This window comes from Seriola lalandi, unplaced genomic scaffold, assembly GCF_002814215.2.
Source record: "Seriola lalandi dorsalis isolate HSWRI2012SDOR001 ecotype SW California unplaced genomic scaffold, Sedor1 jcf7180002054427, whole genome shotgun sequence".
Lineage (NCBI taxonomy): Eukaryota > Metazoa > Chordata > Actinopteri > Carangiformes > Carangidae > Seriola > Seriola lalandi.
In genome coordinates this window covers 305,756-324,279 of record NW_019524980.1, presented here as the reverse complement: position 1 = coordinate 324,279, position 18,524 = coordinate 305,756, and the positions used below count along the sequence as shown (strand labels likewise).

Sequence of the window (18,524 nt, the reverse complement as noted above, 5' to 3'; positions counted from 1 at the left end):
AATTTATCCTGCGTTGTAGTGTTCATGTTTGTATGGATTAATTACTATGTGTTGAGTCTGAAGTCAAAGCACATCGCATTTCATGAAATGACCTGATTAAAGTTTTGACTGCACTGTCATTAATTAGTGTACATACCCCTCTGTCTCAGTGACGGTTAATACAGTGATTACTGTTGTGCTGCTCCTGTGCCCATTTCAGTTATTAATGATTTACAGATGTTACTACACTGTAAAGACAACCACATAAAATAAGCAGTTGTAATAAAGGTAAATACATGAGGTTAGTGTAACAAAAAGAACTTGAGATACAGAGTATATCCTTTGTACACAGGGTGTGCTTTGGTGCCTGGATGAAATCACATGATGGAGGTATGTAGATTAAATATGGAAACAGGCTGACTTGGCTCTGATTACCTTTGATATTAGATTTCTATCTTTAAAGTTTGTTTGTGGTTATGGTCGTCGTGCATCAATTACATCAACATCTATTACAAACACTTGAGATACACGTCCAGGTTTATTTTTAACTGTCACCTTCCTCTTCTCTGTGTGGCAGAAAAATATATTTTTTGTGAAAATGAATAAAGAAAAGCTTTGGGAGGAGAACTGATAATAGTATACCGCATTGGGTCTGTTTGGTTTATTGATCAGGGACAACAGAACTAACGTATCTGCTACAGTTAAATATGTAGATTAAGGTTTACACCTTATATATCTACAAAGCCATGATAACTTTGGTAAGGACTATTGATGATACCTCTAAACACCTTTATTATTTTCCAATTTAAGGCTGGATCACTATTTGTGTTTATAAGTAGAAATAATTGAAGCAACCAAGGGAAAAATTTATAAAACTTTTTTAAAAAGTGCTTGAAGTTGAATGGACACATTATGTTTCCCTTGTAATTCAACCAGTTTATGACTGAATCCTTTTCTTTAGATGTAAAAGATTAGGTGTTTGTGTGTGTGAGAAACTGGCTGCAACCAAGTCACTGTAGAGTAAAATGATTTCCATTTTTTTCACAGCAGTTGTGTAATTTATTCATAATATAACTGCTGTGGAAATACATGGAATTGCATGAGATTTGTACATAAAATGATAGGTATTAGTTTCAATTTGCTCACACAAACTAGAGTGAACAGGAGGTAGCTGCCTGTTTCTCAGACATGAAGATACTGGCTGAAAAACAAAAATGTCCCAGAAGAGAAATTATGGGATAAAAGGGGAAATTCTTCTTTAGATCCTGAACCTTGCTTTTTAAATCACAGACTAATATCTGTGGATAGATAACACAGTCCATCAATATATTTAGATACATTCAAAGACACATACTGATTTAAAAACCTTTTCTCAGTAGGTAACGGTTTAGTAAATAAATGTGTTTTTCTTATTTGAAAAATCCATTATGGTAATAAAATCACACCTCCTCTTGTCCACTGTTTCCCAGCACACATCTACATGCTATTTGAGATTGTGTGATAACATACGGTCACCAGCGATAGGTGAACACAAAGCTTAGACTTCAAAGATGAAAACATCCAGCGTAGTATGCATTTGATGGCCACCGCAGTGGCGATGCTGTACATCAAGTAGCTAGATAATATCCATTCAAAGATTTTTTTGACGATATCTTGTGGGAAAGCTTGACAAGGTTCCTTCATAAGTCATACATCCCTGTTAATCACTATAAACTGGTTATACCTTGTGTAATGACAAATTTTAAGCCCTGAATGGCACGTACACTTCAGTTGATAATGATATCACTTGTGTTGCCTCTGCAGAGGATCTCTCAGACGGCGAGGAGGTCTTCCCAAAGGAAATCGCCAAGTGGAACTCCAATGACCTCATGGACAAGATTGAAGCCACAGACGCAGAGGAAACTCCTGGTATGATGAAGACTATGAGCATATACATAATATACAGTCACACTGCTGTCATATTTGACGTTGAGAGTGTGTGTGTGTGCGTGCGTGCGTGCGTGTGTGTGCGTGTGTGTGTGTGTGTGTGTGTGTGTGTGTGTGTGTGTGTGTGTGTTTTCAGGTGAGCTGTTCAAGGAAATGACTGTGGATTATGAAAGAGCAACCAGTGAGGAAAGACTAGATGAGGTATGTGTGTTAGACATGGAGTGTGTATGTACAAAACGTAATCCTAGCCAGCACCATCGCAAGACAATGCCCTTCAGGCCCCAAAGCTTTTCTTGATTTCATTTTAGTTATGCTTTCACTGTGAAAAACAAACTTAGTGTTGTATATCAGGCTTTACACTTTGGAGGATAAGATAAGGGCTGCTTGTCCCTGAGCCTCTCCGTCCTCTTGTGTTCAGATGCGTGGCTCTGTTAGCGGCCAAGCCGATAGCTCTCCCATTCCCACCATCATGGTAACAAGGCACCAGTCAGTAAGTAAACATTTTGGCCCCAGTGCACTGTGGACTTTAGTAGCTCCACAGAGACCTACGATCCCCCTGAACAAACCCAGTACTTACTGCCCCTGCCCTTTTCCCTGCTGTTGCCCAAACCCAAAACCACGTGTCCTCCTCAACCTCACCACCCTCTGTTCAACTCCCGTGTACTTGCAGCTGTGGCGTTGAGTGTACATACAGTGCTTCTATGAAAATGTGAAGTTTTGGATCAGAGTGTGTAAGACAAAACTACACATTGTGTTGTTTTATTTAATGTGACTTGTCCTCAGGAAGCATTGTCATTGTTTGTTGTTAGTTGAACAGTTGTCCAGGTGGAGTGTAGGTTGGCTGTGTTTTGTTTCCCGTCATGGTTCTCCGCCCGTCTGTAGTCGTGAAAAGAATTTTGTTGTGTGGCCCATGTTTGAAGAGATAGGCGCCAAATGTCAGAATCCATTACTAACAACATCTGATGAAAGTAATTTGATGCCCATTGTTTTGATGCATTATTGTTTATCTGTGTTTCTTCCCCCACACTCAGTAAGCATGCTTTTTTAACTGTCTTTGGCCGTGCTAATAAAGAGGATGTTCTCATAAGTAAATATACTATTTATTGAGCATTGTCCAAAACCTGTTCCTCAGTGTTCCCACCCATCACCCTTCTTGTAATTCGCTGTCCTCAGGAAAGCTCATCCCAGCAGTGCCTGCAGCCTTCCAAGATCCATGTGCTGATCTTGGTACTGCACGGAGGGAACATCCTGGATACAGGCGGAGGCGACCAGAACAGCAAGCAGGCAGACGTCAACACGATTAGTACGGCTTTTGACACAGTCATGCGTGTTCACTACCCCGCTGCGCTGGGACGCATCGCCATCCGCTTGGTGCCCTGCCCTGCCATCTGTGCCGAGGCCTTCTCCTTGGTGTCCAAGTAAGAGGACACACATGTAGACTTTTGCAAGGATTGTGGATAATGATGAAAGGTTTGTTTATTGGCTGTGACTGCTGTTTGCTTATGATGGAAAAGGTCCAGGTGCAGCTCATGACCACTGCCCCTTCTTCCTGTGTTTATTTATTCAAACTCCTCAGTTGTTGTTTTAGACGTCAAAATATGTTCGCAATTTGATTTTGTCCGTTTTTGTCTTTTGTGGCAGCTTGAGCCCTTATAGCTACGATGAGGGTTGTCTGTCCAGCAGCCAGGACCACATCCCACTGGCAGCTCTGCCCCTCCTGGCCACGTCCGCTCCACAGTACCAGGATGCCGTGGCCACTGTCATCGCTAGAGCCAACCAGGTCTTCACTGATTTTATAAAGTCTCTGGACGGGTCTGCCTTCTCTGGCCAGGTCAGTTACCGTCCTGTGAAGTTATGAGTACTGCTGAATTCTTTGATATCAACAATTTTTTTTTTTTGTTTTTTTTGTTTTTTTGTCTTTTCTTTTAATATTCAATTTTATAATGAGCTATATATGTTTTAGTTTCCAAAGATATATCAGTATCACAGTTGAGCTAGGTCTTTAATGTCTTTTCTTAGTCATTACCTTTTGTTTATATATATTAGTTGACAAACACCCATTTAACAATTAACACTGACATACGTTTCTTTTCTTATGTTAACTCATGTTGGAGAAGGTGTTGCAATATTTTAGGTAAACCTTAACCATAAGGATGTTGTCTGTCAAAAATATTATTTCTGATCCTTGATCTCTCTAGGTATGTCTAATTGGAGACTGTGTGGGAGGAATCTTGGGATTTGATGCACTGTGCAGCAGCAATCAGACAGTAAATGAAAGCCAGAACAGCAGTAGGAGGGGCAGTGTCGTCAGTGTACAGGTAAGAGACTTAACATTCAGTGCAGTGATTACATTTTTTTAACTAAGAACCTAAAAAAATAAGTGTAATACACTCTTAAATGCCTGTTGAATGAATGCCCCGCAACTAAAATTAATTTACTCATTATAATAAGACTATTTATGCTGTAAGTTTTCATAACAAATTTTCCTGATTCGTCCCCCGCAGGATCAGGACCTCCTCTCTCCTGGCATCATTGTCAACAGCGGGCATGGGTCATCTTCTCCAACCCTGGAGGGCAGCCGCCACCTCAGCCGCAGTAACATCGACATCCCTCGTGCAGGTGACGACACAAAGAGACAACTGCCACGCAAGAGAAGTGACTCCTCCACCTACGAACTGGACACAATAAAACAACACCAGGCCTTCCTGTCCAGGTGTGTTGTGTGTGGGATGACAAAAATCCCGACCTGTAAGATGAGGAAAAAAACCCCTTGTTTCATATGTACTGTCAGAGTGTGATTTATTTTTAGGTCTGTGTGAGGAAATGACTTTGTGCTGTCCTTCCAGTTTACACTCCAGTGTCTTGCGGAATGATGCAGCTTCACGCAGGTCGAGCAGCAGCACTATGCTGGATGGAGGATCCCTGGGGAAGTTTGACTTTGAGGTGTCTGACTTTTTCCTCTTTGGCTCTCCACTGGGCTTGGTACTCGCCCTGAGAAAGACTGTCATTCCTATGCTAGATGGTAAGCTACTTCATACAGAGGAATGCAACGTTTGCTATAGTGTAATCAATGATAACAAATATTGTTTACATTGTAAAAAAAACAAAAAAAACAGGTAAAATGTTCTGTCTCCAAAAGTGCAAATAGTTTGCCTCAGGAGGAGATGCTCTTATTAGTATTGTAGCATATAGAGCGCATACCTTCAAATTAGTTTTATATAATGTATATCTAGTTGGTATTCAATAAAATGCCAGTAGACCTTGTGTTTTTTAGACAAGCTATCTTGCATAACTTTTCCATCTGAATCAATCTTGGTTCACTTCCTCCCTCTAGTGGCCCAGCTGCGCCCTGCCTGTCAGCAGGTCTATAACCTGTTCCACCCAGCCGATCCCTCGGCCTCCCGCCTGGAGCCTCTCCTGGAGAGGAAATTTCACCTCCTGCCTCCCTTCAACGTGCCCCGTTACCAACGCTTTCCCCTGGGAGATGGAAACTCTGCCCTACTGGGTGAGCCCTCTGCACGATGATTTATGGAAGCCTCATTTATATCAATTCAGTGAATATCCAATCATGAATTACATTGTAGAATCATTTATGTAGTTCTGACTTGGATTCACATGCACAGACACAAATGCAAAATTCCCTGTTATAAAATGGCTGTTTAATTTCTCCTTTGAACTTAAGATCACATCAGCTGACACTTCAGACACTCTTCCGTTTCCCATGGATGCATGCCATAGACAACACATGTCTTGAAGATGCTTTAGTAGCACACTTTGAGTTTCTCCACACACAGAGTAAACATTGTCTCAAAGAAAAATGAAACATTTTTCTACTGTTTGCGCTTCAACGTCTTTTGTGAAGCAGTTTACTCATCTAAATGTGGTCATAGTCCTGCTGGTGGTCTCTGTTCAGACTGGTCATTACAGTAGAGTAACCCTTAGAGCCTCACCCTGTCCTTTTTACACAAATCTCTGTCTGTGATTCCCCAAGAAAAAGGACACAGAAAGGTAGCCAATGAGCAGAGAATTTTTTTTTCTGGGCTCAAATAGCTTCCACCACTGAACCAGGATCCAGGGCTTATTAGAAAGTGGCATAGGGGGTAAAAAGAATTAAGATATTTCTTAATGACTTCAGGCCAGGTTTTTGATGTGTCAGTCCTAAAAGTGATAGCTTTCATCAAATGAGCTGTCACTGAATATCCTCAGGTTTACCTTGTTAACTAACAGAGTTTAACAGAGTTTTCAGTACTGGCAAAGTTTTACAGACAAATTCAAGCTAATTTTTGAGTTAAGTGCAAAAGATTGTATGACTAGCAGACGCCAGGCCTTTTACAGTCTTAGAACAATGATCTGACAGTATATGACTCAGAAGCATTTGTGGTTCAAATAAGTGGGCTCAACTAAGGGCTTGACTCTGCTTTCTTGTCTCATGTTCAGTTGTTCTTGCTTCATATGTTTTTGTGTCTTCCTTGTCTTCTTTCCTTCTTCCTCTCTTGGCCTCCTGTCCCCATATCTGCGTACCTGGCTCTCTACCTCTAAAACCCCTCCTGACCTCTGCCCCCCTCTGCCCCTTCCACCTCCCTCTATAGTGGAGACAGTCCAGAGCAACGCTCAGCTGCTACTTGACAGCGGGCCTACCCTGTCCCTTCGCTGTCAGGAGACCATCAGTGAGACCTGCATCCCTGTGCCTGTGCTAAACTGGCAGGAGGGCTCCCTCAAAGCCACACCCGCCACTATGGAGTGTGTGTAGCCTCTCCCATTCACCTGCATCTGCCCACACCCCCCCATTCACTGTGTTTCTTTTGTCTGTTTGTTCCATCCCTCCTGCTCTCGTCCAAAATGCTCAGATTTATATTGACCACATGTTCTCTCAGAATATTCCCATCACTGTTGTTTCAAAAATCTACACCTGCTGTCATGTTTTTCTCGAGACATTCAGACAAAGATGCATTGATAGACCAGTACACAGTATGTACTGCATATATGCCTTTACTAGAAGCATTCAGTCTTTTATCTAAATTGCTCTTTGTAGGCGTTTTACTTGACTGGTTGAATAGAAATTATAAGAAATTGTTACAACATGTCATTGGAATACTCTGGAAAAAATCTGATCAGCATCTCATGTGGTGTTTGGTTTTGTTGTTGCCATCATATATTCATGTCGCATTCAGTCTTTGGAGGACGCAAGCATTTGTGTTTGTGCTGTGGTTTTTAAGCCAGGTTTTAGATGTCTCTGCGTCATTTCCATAATATCAGATATTAATGTGAAGAGAGGGTATTTCTACAGTCGTCTGTGTTTCAGAGACAGGTTTTAATGTGAAGATTGTGCTGCTTTTGATGTTGTGTTTGCACAGTGTACTTGGAGTCCTTACTATACGTCCTGAATATAGTGTGTACTACTCTATGTTTCTACTTGTGTTAATGGTCAGAGGTCATCTGATTTTACAAAATGTCAAGCGCTATATATGATATCACTTGATTATTAGATAAAAATCACCTTCATCAGAGATACTAACACTAACATGGATGTGACTGTAACAGATGTGGACATTTGTGATTTTACATTCACTAAGTGTTTTATGTATTCATATTCTCGTGTTTCCACTTGGTTGGTTATAGAAATCTGACCTTGGTCACCATGTGGCCGCCTTGTGGTTTCACATATCCTCTGGAACCATGGTGCCTGCTGTCACATTTCTCTCCTGCTGCCCGAACTCACATCTCCCTCCTCCCATCACTGTGAGCTCCCCTTACCTGTGTCTCTGTCTAATGGGATCTCCTTGTTTCGGCTCAATAGCGGATGTTGTTCAGTCTCATGGTGGTGTCTTCATGGACAGTTCGTACCCCTCATCCCCCGTAACGGGCCCCCTCTCCCGGGGCCAGCGGAGGGCCAGTGAGGTCAGCATTGCCAGCCAGGTCTCAGGAATGGCAGACAGTTACACTGCCACCAACATAGCCAACAGTAAGTGTTCTCAATACCAACCAGTGTCTCTTTCTTTCTTCCTTCCACTCACACAAACACTGATACTAGTTATTCTCCTTCTTTCTTTCAGTCCAGCTTTTCTCTATTATTCTGTCTAGTTTCTCCTCACTCATCTTCTCTCTCTCTTTCTCAACTCCATTACTCTGACTCCACACACACCCCGCACTCCAGCTGGAGCAGTCTAGTCAGCCAGGTAGACAATGAATATCCCGCTCGTTTGCTACTTCTGCTCAGCCAGACTTAACACCTGCACAGAATGGCGACCCATGGAGAACATCTTGTCCATTTCCTGTTAAAAGTCCCAAACAGAGTCCTGAAGAAGAAGAAGCTTAGTGCCACTTTCCACTGTCTGTCTTACTCTTATCCACTGTCTAAATGTAAATGCAATGAATGAGTGCTGCATTTATCTAATGTTGTAATGCATGTAGACACCTGCCTCCCTCAGCCATTTCTGCATCGTCCACTCCCTATTGCAATGTTTGCTGAGCGAACCAGTACTCTGTTTCCTGTTTGTTTGATTGTCCTCCGAATCACCCCCTTCCCCCCTCCCTCACTCTTTCTCTTCTTTTTGTTCCCTGGACATTTATTTGTTGCTCACATTACTGTTGTGAACACTGCATTTTTAGCACCTGCAGTACAGCCCTGGAGCTGCACCTAAACTAATTGTCAGAGATCTGCTCCTGCAGCACCGCAGCATCAGACGATCTTCCACAGTATCACCCTGCTCCACTACTTTAACAGTTATTTTTCAGCTTTGACATTCACAGTTCTCTTTAAAGCATCTTCCTGACACCAGACACATCCCAACATCATTCTTCAAACTGTCATAAACTGTCACATACCAACATGCATCCATTTTCTCATATGGTGTCTTTGTCTTTGTTTTTCTCCCCATAGCCAAATCATGCCAAATTAACCAATCCAAAAAGTTCAGCCTTTTGTCCCAACTCGCCCTATCGTCACAAAATAAATTCTTCCTGAAAAGTCCTCCTAAGTCCCGTAAGAAAGCAAAGGCTGACCAGGCTGCAGGATCACCTGATGCAGATCCAGTGGCAGAGCTGGACGGTGAGGCAGACTCTAGTGAAGGTCTAAGTCCCATTGGCCAGTACGAGAACTGCCCGTCAGCGGGGCTGGACTCTGCTATATCTGATCTGGTCTCACTGGACTCCCAGGCTGAAGTGGAGCAAGGTATATTTCTAAGGGATGGGACTGCTGAAATCAACATGAGACTACAGGTCTTTTCTTTGTGCTGCTCTATACTCTGCCACAATCCAAAAACTTTGTTGCTCTTCCAGAAAGCCTGTTTTTCCTCCCCTTTACTTGTGTTCTTTCGAAACTGAATTCATAAAGATTCAAGGCTGTTACCTGCACGGATGAGAATTAATGTATAAGTCCAGATTTTGCTGCTTCATTCCAAATCCATGATCTTTTCTCATGCCTATACTAACATGAATAACCATCTTCAGTGTCTCATCTAATCACATATCAGTTCTAACTTTGTTTTTCTAATTTCTGAACTTGAATTCCAGCACTTGATCTTCTTGTTGATAACAGTTATAAAGTCCTTCCTTTCCTTCCTGTAGCTGGAGAACTACTGGGATCGGTGATGATTGTGGTTAAGGACTGAAATAAACTTTTTACTTTAGCCTCAGGGGTGTTGCACCTTTGTGTGGCATTACAAACCTCCCACTTACAGTTTCATCTTACGTCTCTGCACCCTATGCGATCCATTCCCGTCACAGTTGCAGCACGTTGGTGGGGCACAAAGAGGTTGGACTTTGCCCTGTATTGCCCCGATGCTCTGACCGCTTTCCCCACAGTGGCTTTACCACACCTCTTCCACGCATCATACTGGGAGTCCACTGATGTTGTGTCTTTTCTCCTGAGGCAGGTGAGTAAACATTACACTGCTTGTTAATATATAACCTGCAGGCTGCAAGTCCTCTTCAGAACTACTGAGGATGGATCATTGAAATGTTCCCTGTAGGTTATGAGGCATGAAAACTCCAGCATCCTGGAGCTTGATGGAAAAGAAGTGTCTGAATTCACCCCCTCCAAACCTCGAGAGAAGTGGCTCCGCAAGAGGACTCATGTAAAGATCAGGGTAGGCGTCAGATCTACTGCTTTAGGGCTGCTTTCTATTTAATCGCAACACCCTGGGTTCACCTCTGCCCTTTAACTTTGGCCTTTCTAACCAAATTTCATCAGATATTATAAAAAAATATATATATGTTGGAAACGTAACATCAGTAACATGTTTATAGTTCAGTTAAATACACAAAAGCTAAATTTCAGAATGTATCTTTCTTTCCCTCCTTTGACAGAATGTGACTGCCAACCACCGAGTAAATGATGCCGTGTTTACCGAAGACAGCCAGCAGGTCGTGACAGGTCGCTTCATGTACGGCCCCCTGGACATGGTCACTTTGGCAGGGGAGAAGGTGAACTCTCTTTTGTCTTCGCTTGCAGCAGCACACAGACCGGTGTCAGTAATGTCTGTGTAATTTATGTTTGTGCTCATTTTCCTATTGAAAGGTTGTGTTTGTTTTTCAATCCTGTCCAGGTTGACCTCCACATCATGACCCAGCCTCCCTCAGGAGAATGGGTGTACTTCAACACAGAGGTGACCAACAGTAGTGGCCGTGTGTCTTTTATCATCCCAGAAGACAAGCGTCTGGGCATCGGAGTCTACCCAGTTAAAATGGTTGTCAGGTGAGATTAGTTTGGTACCTTTTCGATACCCCAACCCTAATGGTGTGTCTTAGTTTATTGAATTATTCAGGCTCTTTTGTGCATTTTGTATTATTATAGTTCAATGTCCTCAGGGTGAATTTCAAGAAAAAAAAAAAGATTTTGATCTTTGTGTCTCTCCATTTTTCTTACTCTCTGTTGTTTTTTTTATTCTCCAGGGGCGACCACACATTTGCAGACAGCTACCTGACAGTTATTCCACGTGGCACAGAGTTTGTGGTATTCAGTATTGACGGGTCTTTTGCTGCCAGTGTGTCAATTATGGGCAGTGATCCCAAAGTGCGGGCAGGAGCTGTGGACGTTGTCAGGTACCTAGCTGCTCCTTTCTGCTGTCTTCTTTCAGATTGAAGTACATAAGCATATGGTGTTGTTATTTATATCTTGGTATATTCTCCTGTTGCTCCTCATCGCAGGCACTGGCAGGATTTAGGCTATTTGATCATCTATGTGACAGGACGTCCAGACATGCAGAAGCAGCGGGTAGTGGCTTGGTTGTCTCAGCACAACTTCCCTCATGGCATTGTCTCCTTCTGTGATGGTTTGGTCCACGACCCGCTCAGACACAAGGCCAACTTCCTCAAGACCTTAACAGAGGTCAGACTTACAGGAAGGGAGGATTGAGGGGGGTCTATGTGCTGTTTTATGAGTACTGTAGATTGTGTGTGTGTGATTTTGATCTGTGTGGAATGAAAAAAGAATATCCTTTTAGAGGTGATAATTAAACAACAATGCTGACATGTTTACCCAGTAGTTTGGAAAGATGCAACAGTTCTCTTTTCATTTGACTGATTCCAGGCTCACTTGAAGATATTCGCTGGCTATGGATCAACCAAAGACATTTCAGTCTACAACTCCATTGGCCTCCCTCCCTCCCAAATATACATTGTCGGCAGACCCTCCAAGAAGATGCAGCACCAGTGTCAGGTACCGTTTGGTAATTTTATACACAAAATGGGAGATTTTGCTAAATAAATAGCCCATTATTACATGTCAAGAATGAATAAATAAAATAAATGCCCAAAGCTCTAAGAGAAACATGTAACGCTGGTCTGTAAAACTGCCACTCATAATGCCAAATAATAATTTGTTTAAATGACTGAAACAGTATGAACTAAATGAATGAGGATGTAAAAACGCTGTTTCTTCCTAGTTGACAGTCTGTCTCTGCTCTGATCCTCTCAACAGTTCATCACAGAGGGATATGCAGCTCATTTGTCTCAGCTGGAGTATAACCACCGTTCTCGGCCAGCCAAGTCCAGCAGCGCACGTATGGTGCTACGTAAAGGCAGCTTCGGCCTGGGCGCAAACAGCGACTTCCTGAGGAAAAGGAACCACCTGCTGCGCACCATCTCCTCCCAGCCAGCCCCCAGCTCCCCAACAGGCAGCATTCACAACAGACCAGAGCGCACACAGAGCCAATCAGACAGCGAACGGCTGGAGCGGGAGCGACTGGAGCGCGCTCACAGCCACAGCCAGGGAGCAACCCAGCGCAGCATGAGCATCACAGCGAGCTGCTGGGGCCGCAGCAGCAGCACCAAGATGGAACCAGGAGTTCTCAGCCCAAAATAGGATTAGGGAGACAATATGAGCGTACCTTTTGCGAGAGTGACTTATAGATACAGTGCTGAGGAAGAGACACGTGACATTAAGATAAATGGAAAGAGTGAAAAACAGTTTGCCTGCACCAGATGGGTAAAAATCATAGGTGCTACAAACCACTCTTTATAAAACTAATGCCAGTCACATTTATGGACAGAAGCTATGGCTATATTTATTATAAAACACACAACTCAATAGGCATTTCAAAAAGCATTTTCCTCAAGCAGGAACATGCACACAAACAGATCTAGCTAATGTTGTAGGAATCCAGACCATTTTTACTGTTTAGTAACTATTTATCTTGAATACAAGGTCGGTTTTCCTCCTACAACAGGCTTTTAGATTGGAGATGGTCACACATAAAAGCATCTCCATGCTGTTTACTCCAGCAAACAACAGAGTGGTTACAGACAGTTTGTATCAGGTCCACTTCTGATACTGCACTGCAGCTGACTACTGTGGCCACTGCAAGCACAACAATTACTATAGAGATAAACTTTGTGAACAATGGTTTTAAAGCTATGTCCTTTTTATGCGGTAATCAGAAAAGTTGTAGTCTGAGAGGAGAGCTAAGAATCAGGTCAAACTGGACTGAATGTGTTTGTTTTCTGGGTGTGACCACACAAACAGTCATTTAGCCCAAATGTATCTTTGTTAGATTTTCTTTTCATTGTCATTTATCAACAATACAGAGCAATGTTATGGTGATTTATAAACCAACTAGAAATGATTTGATCAAGAGCTGTTGCTTATTGCATATACTTCTAGCATTTGCAAACTACAATGAGTAAATGATGTTTCAAACCATACAGTCCAGTTTTTCTTGTTTTATAGTCATCCCTCAGACCAAAGAACCATCCAAATATCACATGACGCAAACTACGAAATTACCCTTTAACTGTGGTTGCAGCTGAAACTGTTCCTGGGTTTTTTTTTATTTTTTATAGCATTTCACCACATGACACCATACTGCGCTGCTGTACCTTCCTAAATACGTAATGTATGACTCAACTATAGAGAAACCTCCTGCTACTGTACGGTTAATGTGCCAAAGTAAATATAGAATGATATGCTGTACATGAACAGAGAGGAAAGGATAAGGGTTTCCTGTGTAAAAATGGAATAGATTGTGTAAGTATGTAGTTGAATGCCTTAACAAGGCTTGTACATAGTTGTTATATTACAGTGCAGATCTGGTATCTGGTCCACTGAAGACCAGTTTCAAGTGTCTTCTTTCCTCTGGAGATAAACACCAACTCATTCAGGATACACTTTATTGATTGATGATGATAATTATTGTTATTTAAGATATATAGATATTTTAAAATGTATTGATTTTGTGAACAAAATGTGTTTTAAGATTACTTTAGCTAAGTTGTGTTTTTTTTTTTTTTTTCCTTCAAACTTCAGTTGCAGCAGCCAAAATTCAAAGGTCTTTGCCTGGTACAGTATTGTATTTCTGTTATTTTATCTTGCAGATCACCAGAATTGTATCGACAGAACTGCTATATTGTGTCATATATTGTATGTTTGTTATTATCTATTTTGGAAATTTGGGATATGGCTTCTCTCTGGTTATCCCTAAGCTGTACATGAGGCGTTGAATGTGCTAATAGATAATCCTCCCTAGGTTAAGGTCTCTTTCTCTGTTCTGCTGCGCCATTAGAGGAAGAACAATCTGCAAATTGTAAATTCTGTACAATATTCTGTCAGAAGTAGGAAAACAGAGCTAAGACTTACTTTATGCTGTTGGCCATTTATTTCTGATTTATTCATTCAAATGATGTTTATTTGTCCCTCTAATAGGCGTGTACAGAGCTGACTGTAATGGACCAATATGGGCTCAGACATAAGGGGAAATGTGCAATATTACTCAACCAAACCACAAGATCAAACAGACTGTGCTGAAGAAATGTCACAGTGCATTGACAATCAGTTGAACTGGCACATATTCTACAGCCGTCAAAATGGAGAGGGTATCTGAAAATGTCTCTGCGCCACACAAACACACAGGTACACGTGCAAGTCCATTTTACAAAGTAGAGATTTCTCACAATGAAGTGACCTGAAGTGACCACTGACCTGATACTGGTATGGGATATTACACTAGGTTCTCTCCTGTGGACACATGCTCGGTCTTTGTTTTTGTTGTGATGTTTCCATTCCAGCACATGGGTGTCTAGACGAACCCACATAACACTGACTGTAAGAGTGACCCAAAAATCAACACTTAAGTTGCCAGTTGATTAGGTATACATAGCTAAAAAAAAAAAAATCATGCCGTCTAATACAACAGCCCTGCAATAAAGCCTACTTACATGAAGGTCATAATGTTCGGTATTTGTTGGAACTCTTAAGAGAAGTGTTCATTCAAATGAAAGGTCATTTTGGAGGCTGCAGTTCATGGTGCTGTTGAATTGTATTGTGAGAGGAGTTTCTAATATTTTGTCCTCGACACGCATCACTGAGGGTAGACTAAATATTAGACAGCTGAGTGAACATCCTAGAGCAAAGGTAGACTCAGTATAATCTCCCTAATGTGGACTGCCAATGTAGTTCATGCTGTACTACCGTCCCTCAGCATTTGAATTTTTTGTCAAGATTCGGCTTGAAGCCATATAGACAACTCTTAGGGAAGCTGCTGTTTAAATAGCGGCCGTTAGTACATTTATAGTAATTACAACAAAAAAAGTCAATGGTGCAAAATATGCTCTCATGTAAAGTTGGCAACTTCTGAACCATCCTCCCTTCCTCAGAGATCTGAATTGCCTGGATATTAAAATCCAGAGAATGTAAAGATGAAGCGGTGCGGTAATCTGAAGTTTGGATACCTCTGGGCAGACACTTGCTTCAATTCTGCTACTGACACACTTTATCAGAGGCCTTACATTTCCCTATTCTGCCTTACATTCACCATTGTATTGCGAGGCCTAGATTGAACGCTGCTCACACTGAAAATTGACTTCATGGAAAAGAATAGACTGTTCATGTAGACTTTGTGGAAATAGGAAAATGCCATATTTTCTTAAGTCTGTGGTTTGTTTTCTCTTTAAAGGAAATGCACAAAGGAGAAATTTGTTTGACGTATTTCACCAACATTAGAAAATCCATCACTGTCTGAAGCTCTGTCCCCCGGGTTAATGCAATGCTACAACTATTTCATCAGCAGTTCGCATTCACAGGCTGTATATATATATACACAACATACCTTGGTAAATTAAGCTTGGAAAATATTTTCATTGTACAGGGTGTGTATCTTGTAGGTTTTGGATAACTTCATTTTCGCCCAATCCCTTGTGTTTTTATGTACAGTGTATAAAGAATATATAAAGAACAACTAAGTAATTCTGGCCTTTTTTCACACACAGTGGTAATGTTGTCATGAAGAATAATATGGTTCAGCTTGATTACAAGGATAGTGTCTTCAGTCTTTAGAATTCATTTCAGTTCACACAAACTGTTTATTTTTCTGGGATCAGTTCACACAAATGTAGATTTATTCAGAGAAGTGGGTGTAGAACATGTAGCCAAAATACAAAAAGGAAGAAAAAAAAGAAGTTTGCAGTGTCACGCAGGATACTGAGCTCTTAAAATCAGCTTCTTATTGTGTTCTACATCACTCAGACAATATGCAATATGAATGAGCTAATTTCAAATGCAGCTACCATTTGAATGCAGTCACAACTCTTAATAAATATCCTGAGTCGGGAGTTCATTTAGGATCGATACTTAAATTTAAACACTGCAATGCTTTAAAACATGGACAAAATAAATATGCATGGATCAGTGTAAACACAAACGTTTGCACTCCCGTGTAAACACATGTGTGCAAACGATTTGTGACATCATCATGTTGAGTTCCTTCTCCTTTTATGGATCTCAGTGGACTCGACACATTTAAATTCACCCTAACTCATCTGCTTCTCTTTATATCTCCATCAGCATAAAATTACAAAGGCAAATCAACAGGAAATAATGACTTATCTGGATTTAACTCATTAGTAAACAAGAATCGTACATGTCTCTGTTACTTTGTACATTCACTACCACACAGTTCAATCACAGGCAAATCTTTCATACAAAATTCAAATATAAAATTTGAGAAATATTCTGAAAAAGCAGTAGTGCCTCCTTGAACTGTCAGTATCAGCAGTCTGGGCAACCTCTTCTTGAGGAGGGTAGTTTCAGTTTAGTGAAGCTACTTCAATTTTGCCAGGAGAAAACGGCATCTTCTACCTGTTGATTCCCAGTTTCCTCTGGAAGGCGTTCCCGTCTCCCTTGGTGGCCTGCTACGGGATGAGTGGATGGTTTACAGTGAGGTGCAGTGTTCGTTTGGTTTGTTCATTTCACAAAGTTACAGCTGAAAGTTTCTTTTACCTTGTTGATGTCTTTGTGTTTTTCTCGGCTGACGATCTCCTCTATGATCTCTCCCTCTCCTCTCACCAATCTAGAGGAAAAGTAGAAGAAGATAAAAAATGAGTGGGGGAATTGTTCCTGTAAAGACTTGCGCTATGGATTGGAGAGTGTGCTCCGTAGCGCTGCCTCACCTGGTCCGCCCCGTTTCAGGGTCCACCACCCTGCGGATCACACTCTGCCTGGCCTCGTACTCCTCTTTGGTGAGAGGCCTCTTGGTGGAGAGCCGGGCCTTCTGCTCGTCTGTCATGACTGCAGAGAAAAACAAAAACTTAATGTACTACACCCGACTCGTCCTGTTTCTCACCAACAGAGGTTCTTAAGAAAACAGGTCTGAGCAAAGTGGGGAAATAAATAACCAGACCATGTTTCTCCCACTGGTCATATTAGCTCTTAGATGTTATAAAATTGTCAGCCATCTGAGATCTTGCTTTACCATTTACACCTCAGTATCTACCCCTTTAATATCTGCGGTTGTAGTGGTCCACTGTGGGCCATCTCATAAATGTATAAGGAAGACTGCTTCATCACAAATGCTGGTTTTTATATCATTTTTGCCTCAATGTGATTGAGTGCCTAAAATAAGGTGGGGGGTGGGGTTGGGGGGTTGCATGTCTGTGCCCAGGGGCCCATGTTCTCATAATCCACCCATGCATTTCGGTGTATTTGCTAGTCCCTTTAAAACCCAGAGTGAAGTAATGTGATGTCCCACCAGGTCCGAGCTCCACCGCCCCCTCATCACTCTGCCACACCTCCAGGTAAGAGGGACGTCTCTCTGCCGGAACAGTGGACGGCAGCACCTCCGTCTTCTTCTTCTCCTTCTTCTTCAGCTTCTCTTTCTTCTTTTTCTCCTTTTTCCTCTGTTTCTTCAGCTTTGCCTTTTTCTTCTTCAGTTTCTTTTTCTTGGTTTTACTTTTCTTCCTCTTTGCCCTGTCATCATTCGACGAGGATGAAGATGACGAGGAGGAAGAGGAGGATGAAGAAGAAGAAGAAGAGCTTCTTCTGCGCTTCTTTCTGTGAGTTTTCACATCTGAGGGAGAAACAGAAGAAGTTAATCATTTTCTTTGATAATAACAATTTTGCAAACCTGCTCAAAGCTGCTCATTTCAAGTCCCAACCTTGGTTCTTGTGTGTCCCTTTCTTTGACGATCTGCTCCGACTCCTGCTGCTGGACGAAGAAGACGATGGCGAAGAAGAGGAGGACCGTCTCCGTTTCTTCTTCTTCTTCTCTCTGTCCGCTCTGTCAGGTGATCTGCTGCGATCCATCGCCAAATAAACCAAACCAAGAGAAATCCCCGCTGAAAAGTTGGTTGTAGATCATAAAAAGTAGCGACGGGGCTTCGGCAGCCATAGAGGACTGGCTTTCTTTTCGTTTACGGAAGTGTGCTCGTCTTCAATTTCCTGCCGTCGGGGAACACATTATTATGGTTCCTAGTTCCTACTTTGAGTAAGAATTTGCCCACAGGGGTGGAAGAAGTACTCAGATCGTTTATTTAAGTAAATGCAACAATAAACTAGTTTAGAAATATAAGTAAAAACCAGTTATATTCTTAATACTTTACAATGTTATTCAAGTAAAGATACAGCATTAGCATCAAAATGTACTTAAAGTACCAAAAGGCACAAAGGTAATTGAAAATAGGTCCAAATGGAGCAGATTGCAGGTGTCTATTCAACATATCTCATGCAGTGATTCATCAGCGGGTTAGGGTACGGGACAGGGGCAGTGGATTAGATCTGTTGATTTGGTCTGATGGCCTGAGGAGAAAAGCTGTCCCTCAGCCTGGAGATCCCACATTTCACATTTCTGTATCACCTTCCTGAGATCATATGTGTGACAACCCTGTGTTGGGGGTGGGTGGAGCCTTTGATG

General features: G+C 41.9%; 2 protein-coding genes across 5 annotated transcripts in view; one reads left to right on the top strand and one right to left on the bottom strand.

The window, feature by feature from the left end:
- LOC111658251 (membrane-associated phosphatidylinositol transfer protein 2-like) overlaps positions 1–15,575 on the top strand; it is a 41,800-nt gene extending 26,225 nt beyond the window's left edge. For 2 of the 4 annotated variants that reach the window (XM_023410704.2, XM_023410705.2), the window contains exons 8-26: positions 1,783–1,887; positions 2,042–2,106; positions 3,079–3,323; positions 3,547–3,736; positions 4,104–4,223; positions 4,410–4,618; positions 4,752–4,927; positions 5,240–5,410; positions 6,495–6,647; positions 7,703–7,867; positions 8,786–9,076; positions 9,631–9,779; positions 9,876–9,992; positions 10,213–10,329; positions 10,452–10,600; positions 10,798–10,947; positions 11,053–11,233; positions 11,435–11,563; positions 11,825–15,575. In XM_023410704.2, the coding sequence (XP_023266472.1) occupies positions 1,783–1,887; positions 2,042–2,106; positions 3,079–3,323; positions 3,547–3,736; positions 4,104–4,223; positions 4,410–4,618; positions 4,752–4,927; positions 5,240–5,410; positions 6,495–6,647; positions 7,703–7,867; positions 8,786–9,076; positions 9,631–9,779; positions 9,876–9,992; positions 10,213–10,329; positions 10,452–10,600; positions 10,798–10,947; positions 11,053–11,233; positions 11,435–11,563; positions 11,825–12,208 (3,266 nt within the window). In that variant the 3' untranslated portion in view covers positions 12,209–15,575. The remainder of the gene's footprint in view (positions 1–1,782; positions 1,888–2,041; positions 2,107–3,078; positions 3,324–3,546; positions 3,737–4,103; positions 4,224–4,409; positions 4,619–4,751; positions 4,928–5,239; positions 5,411–6,494; positions 6,648–7,702; positions 7,868–8,785; positions 9,077–9,630; positions 9,780–9,875; positions 9,993–10,212; positions 10,330–10,451; positions 10,601–10,797; positions 10,948–11,052; positions 11,234–11,434; positions 11,564–11,824) is intronic. The other 2 variants (XM_023410708.2, XM_023410707.2) reach the window with 2 other exon arrangements.
- Positions 15,576–15,666: 91 nt separating this feature from the next.
- On the bottom strand, positions 15,667–18,054 carry arl6ip4 (ADP-ribosylation factor-like 6 interacting protein 4). Its single transcript, XM_023410636.2, has 5 exons — positions 17,770–18,054; positions 17,364–17,681; positions 16,786–16,903; positions 16,616–16,685; positions 15,667–16,527 (listed from the first exon to the last, which is right to left on the bottom strand). The coding sequence occupies exons 1-5, from the start codon at positions 17,915–17,917 to the stop codon at positions 16,471–16,473; spliced, it is 711 nt and encodes a 236-aa protein (XP_023266404.1). The 5' UTR covers positions 17,918–18,054; the 3' UTR covers positions 15,667–16,470.
- Between the last annotated feature and the right edge of the window lie 470 nt (positions 18,055–18,524).

Excerpts from the sequence above, each read along its gene's own strand:
- arl6ip4 (XM_023410636.2), bottom strand. The coding sequence starts at position 17,917 with ATGGATCGCAGCAGATCACCTGACAGAGCGGACAGAGAGAAGAAGAAG. Across the intron at positions 17,682-17,769 it reads AGGGACACACAAGAACCAAG|ATGTGAAAACTCACAGAAAG; the intron begins GTTGGGACTTGA and ends TTTCTCCCTCAG. Across the intron at positions 16,686-16,785 it reads CCTGAAACGGGGCGGACCAG|ATTGGTGAGAGGAGAGGGAG; the intron begins GTGAGGCAGCGC and ends CTTTTCCTCTAG.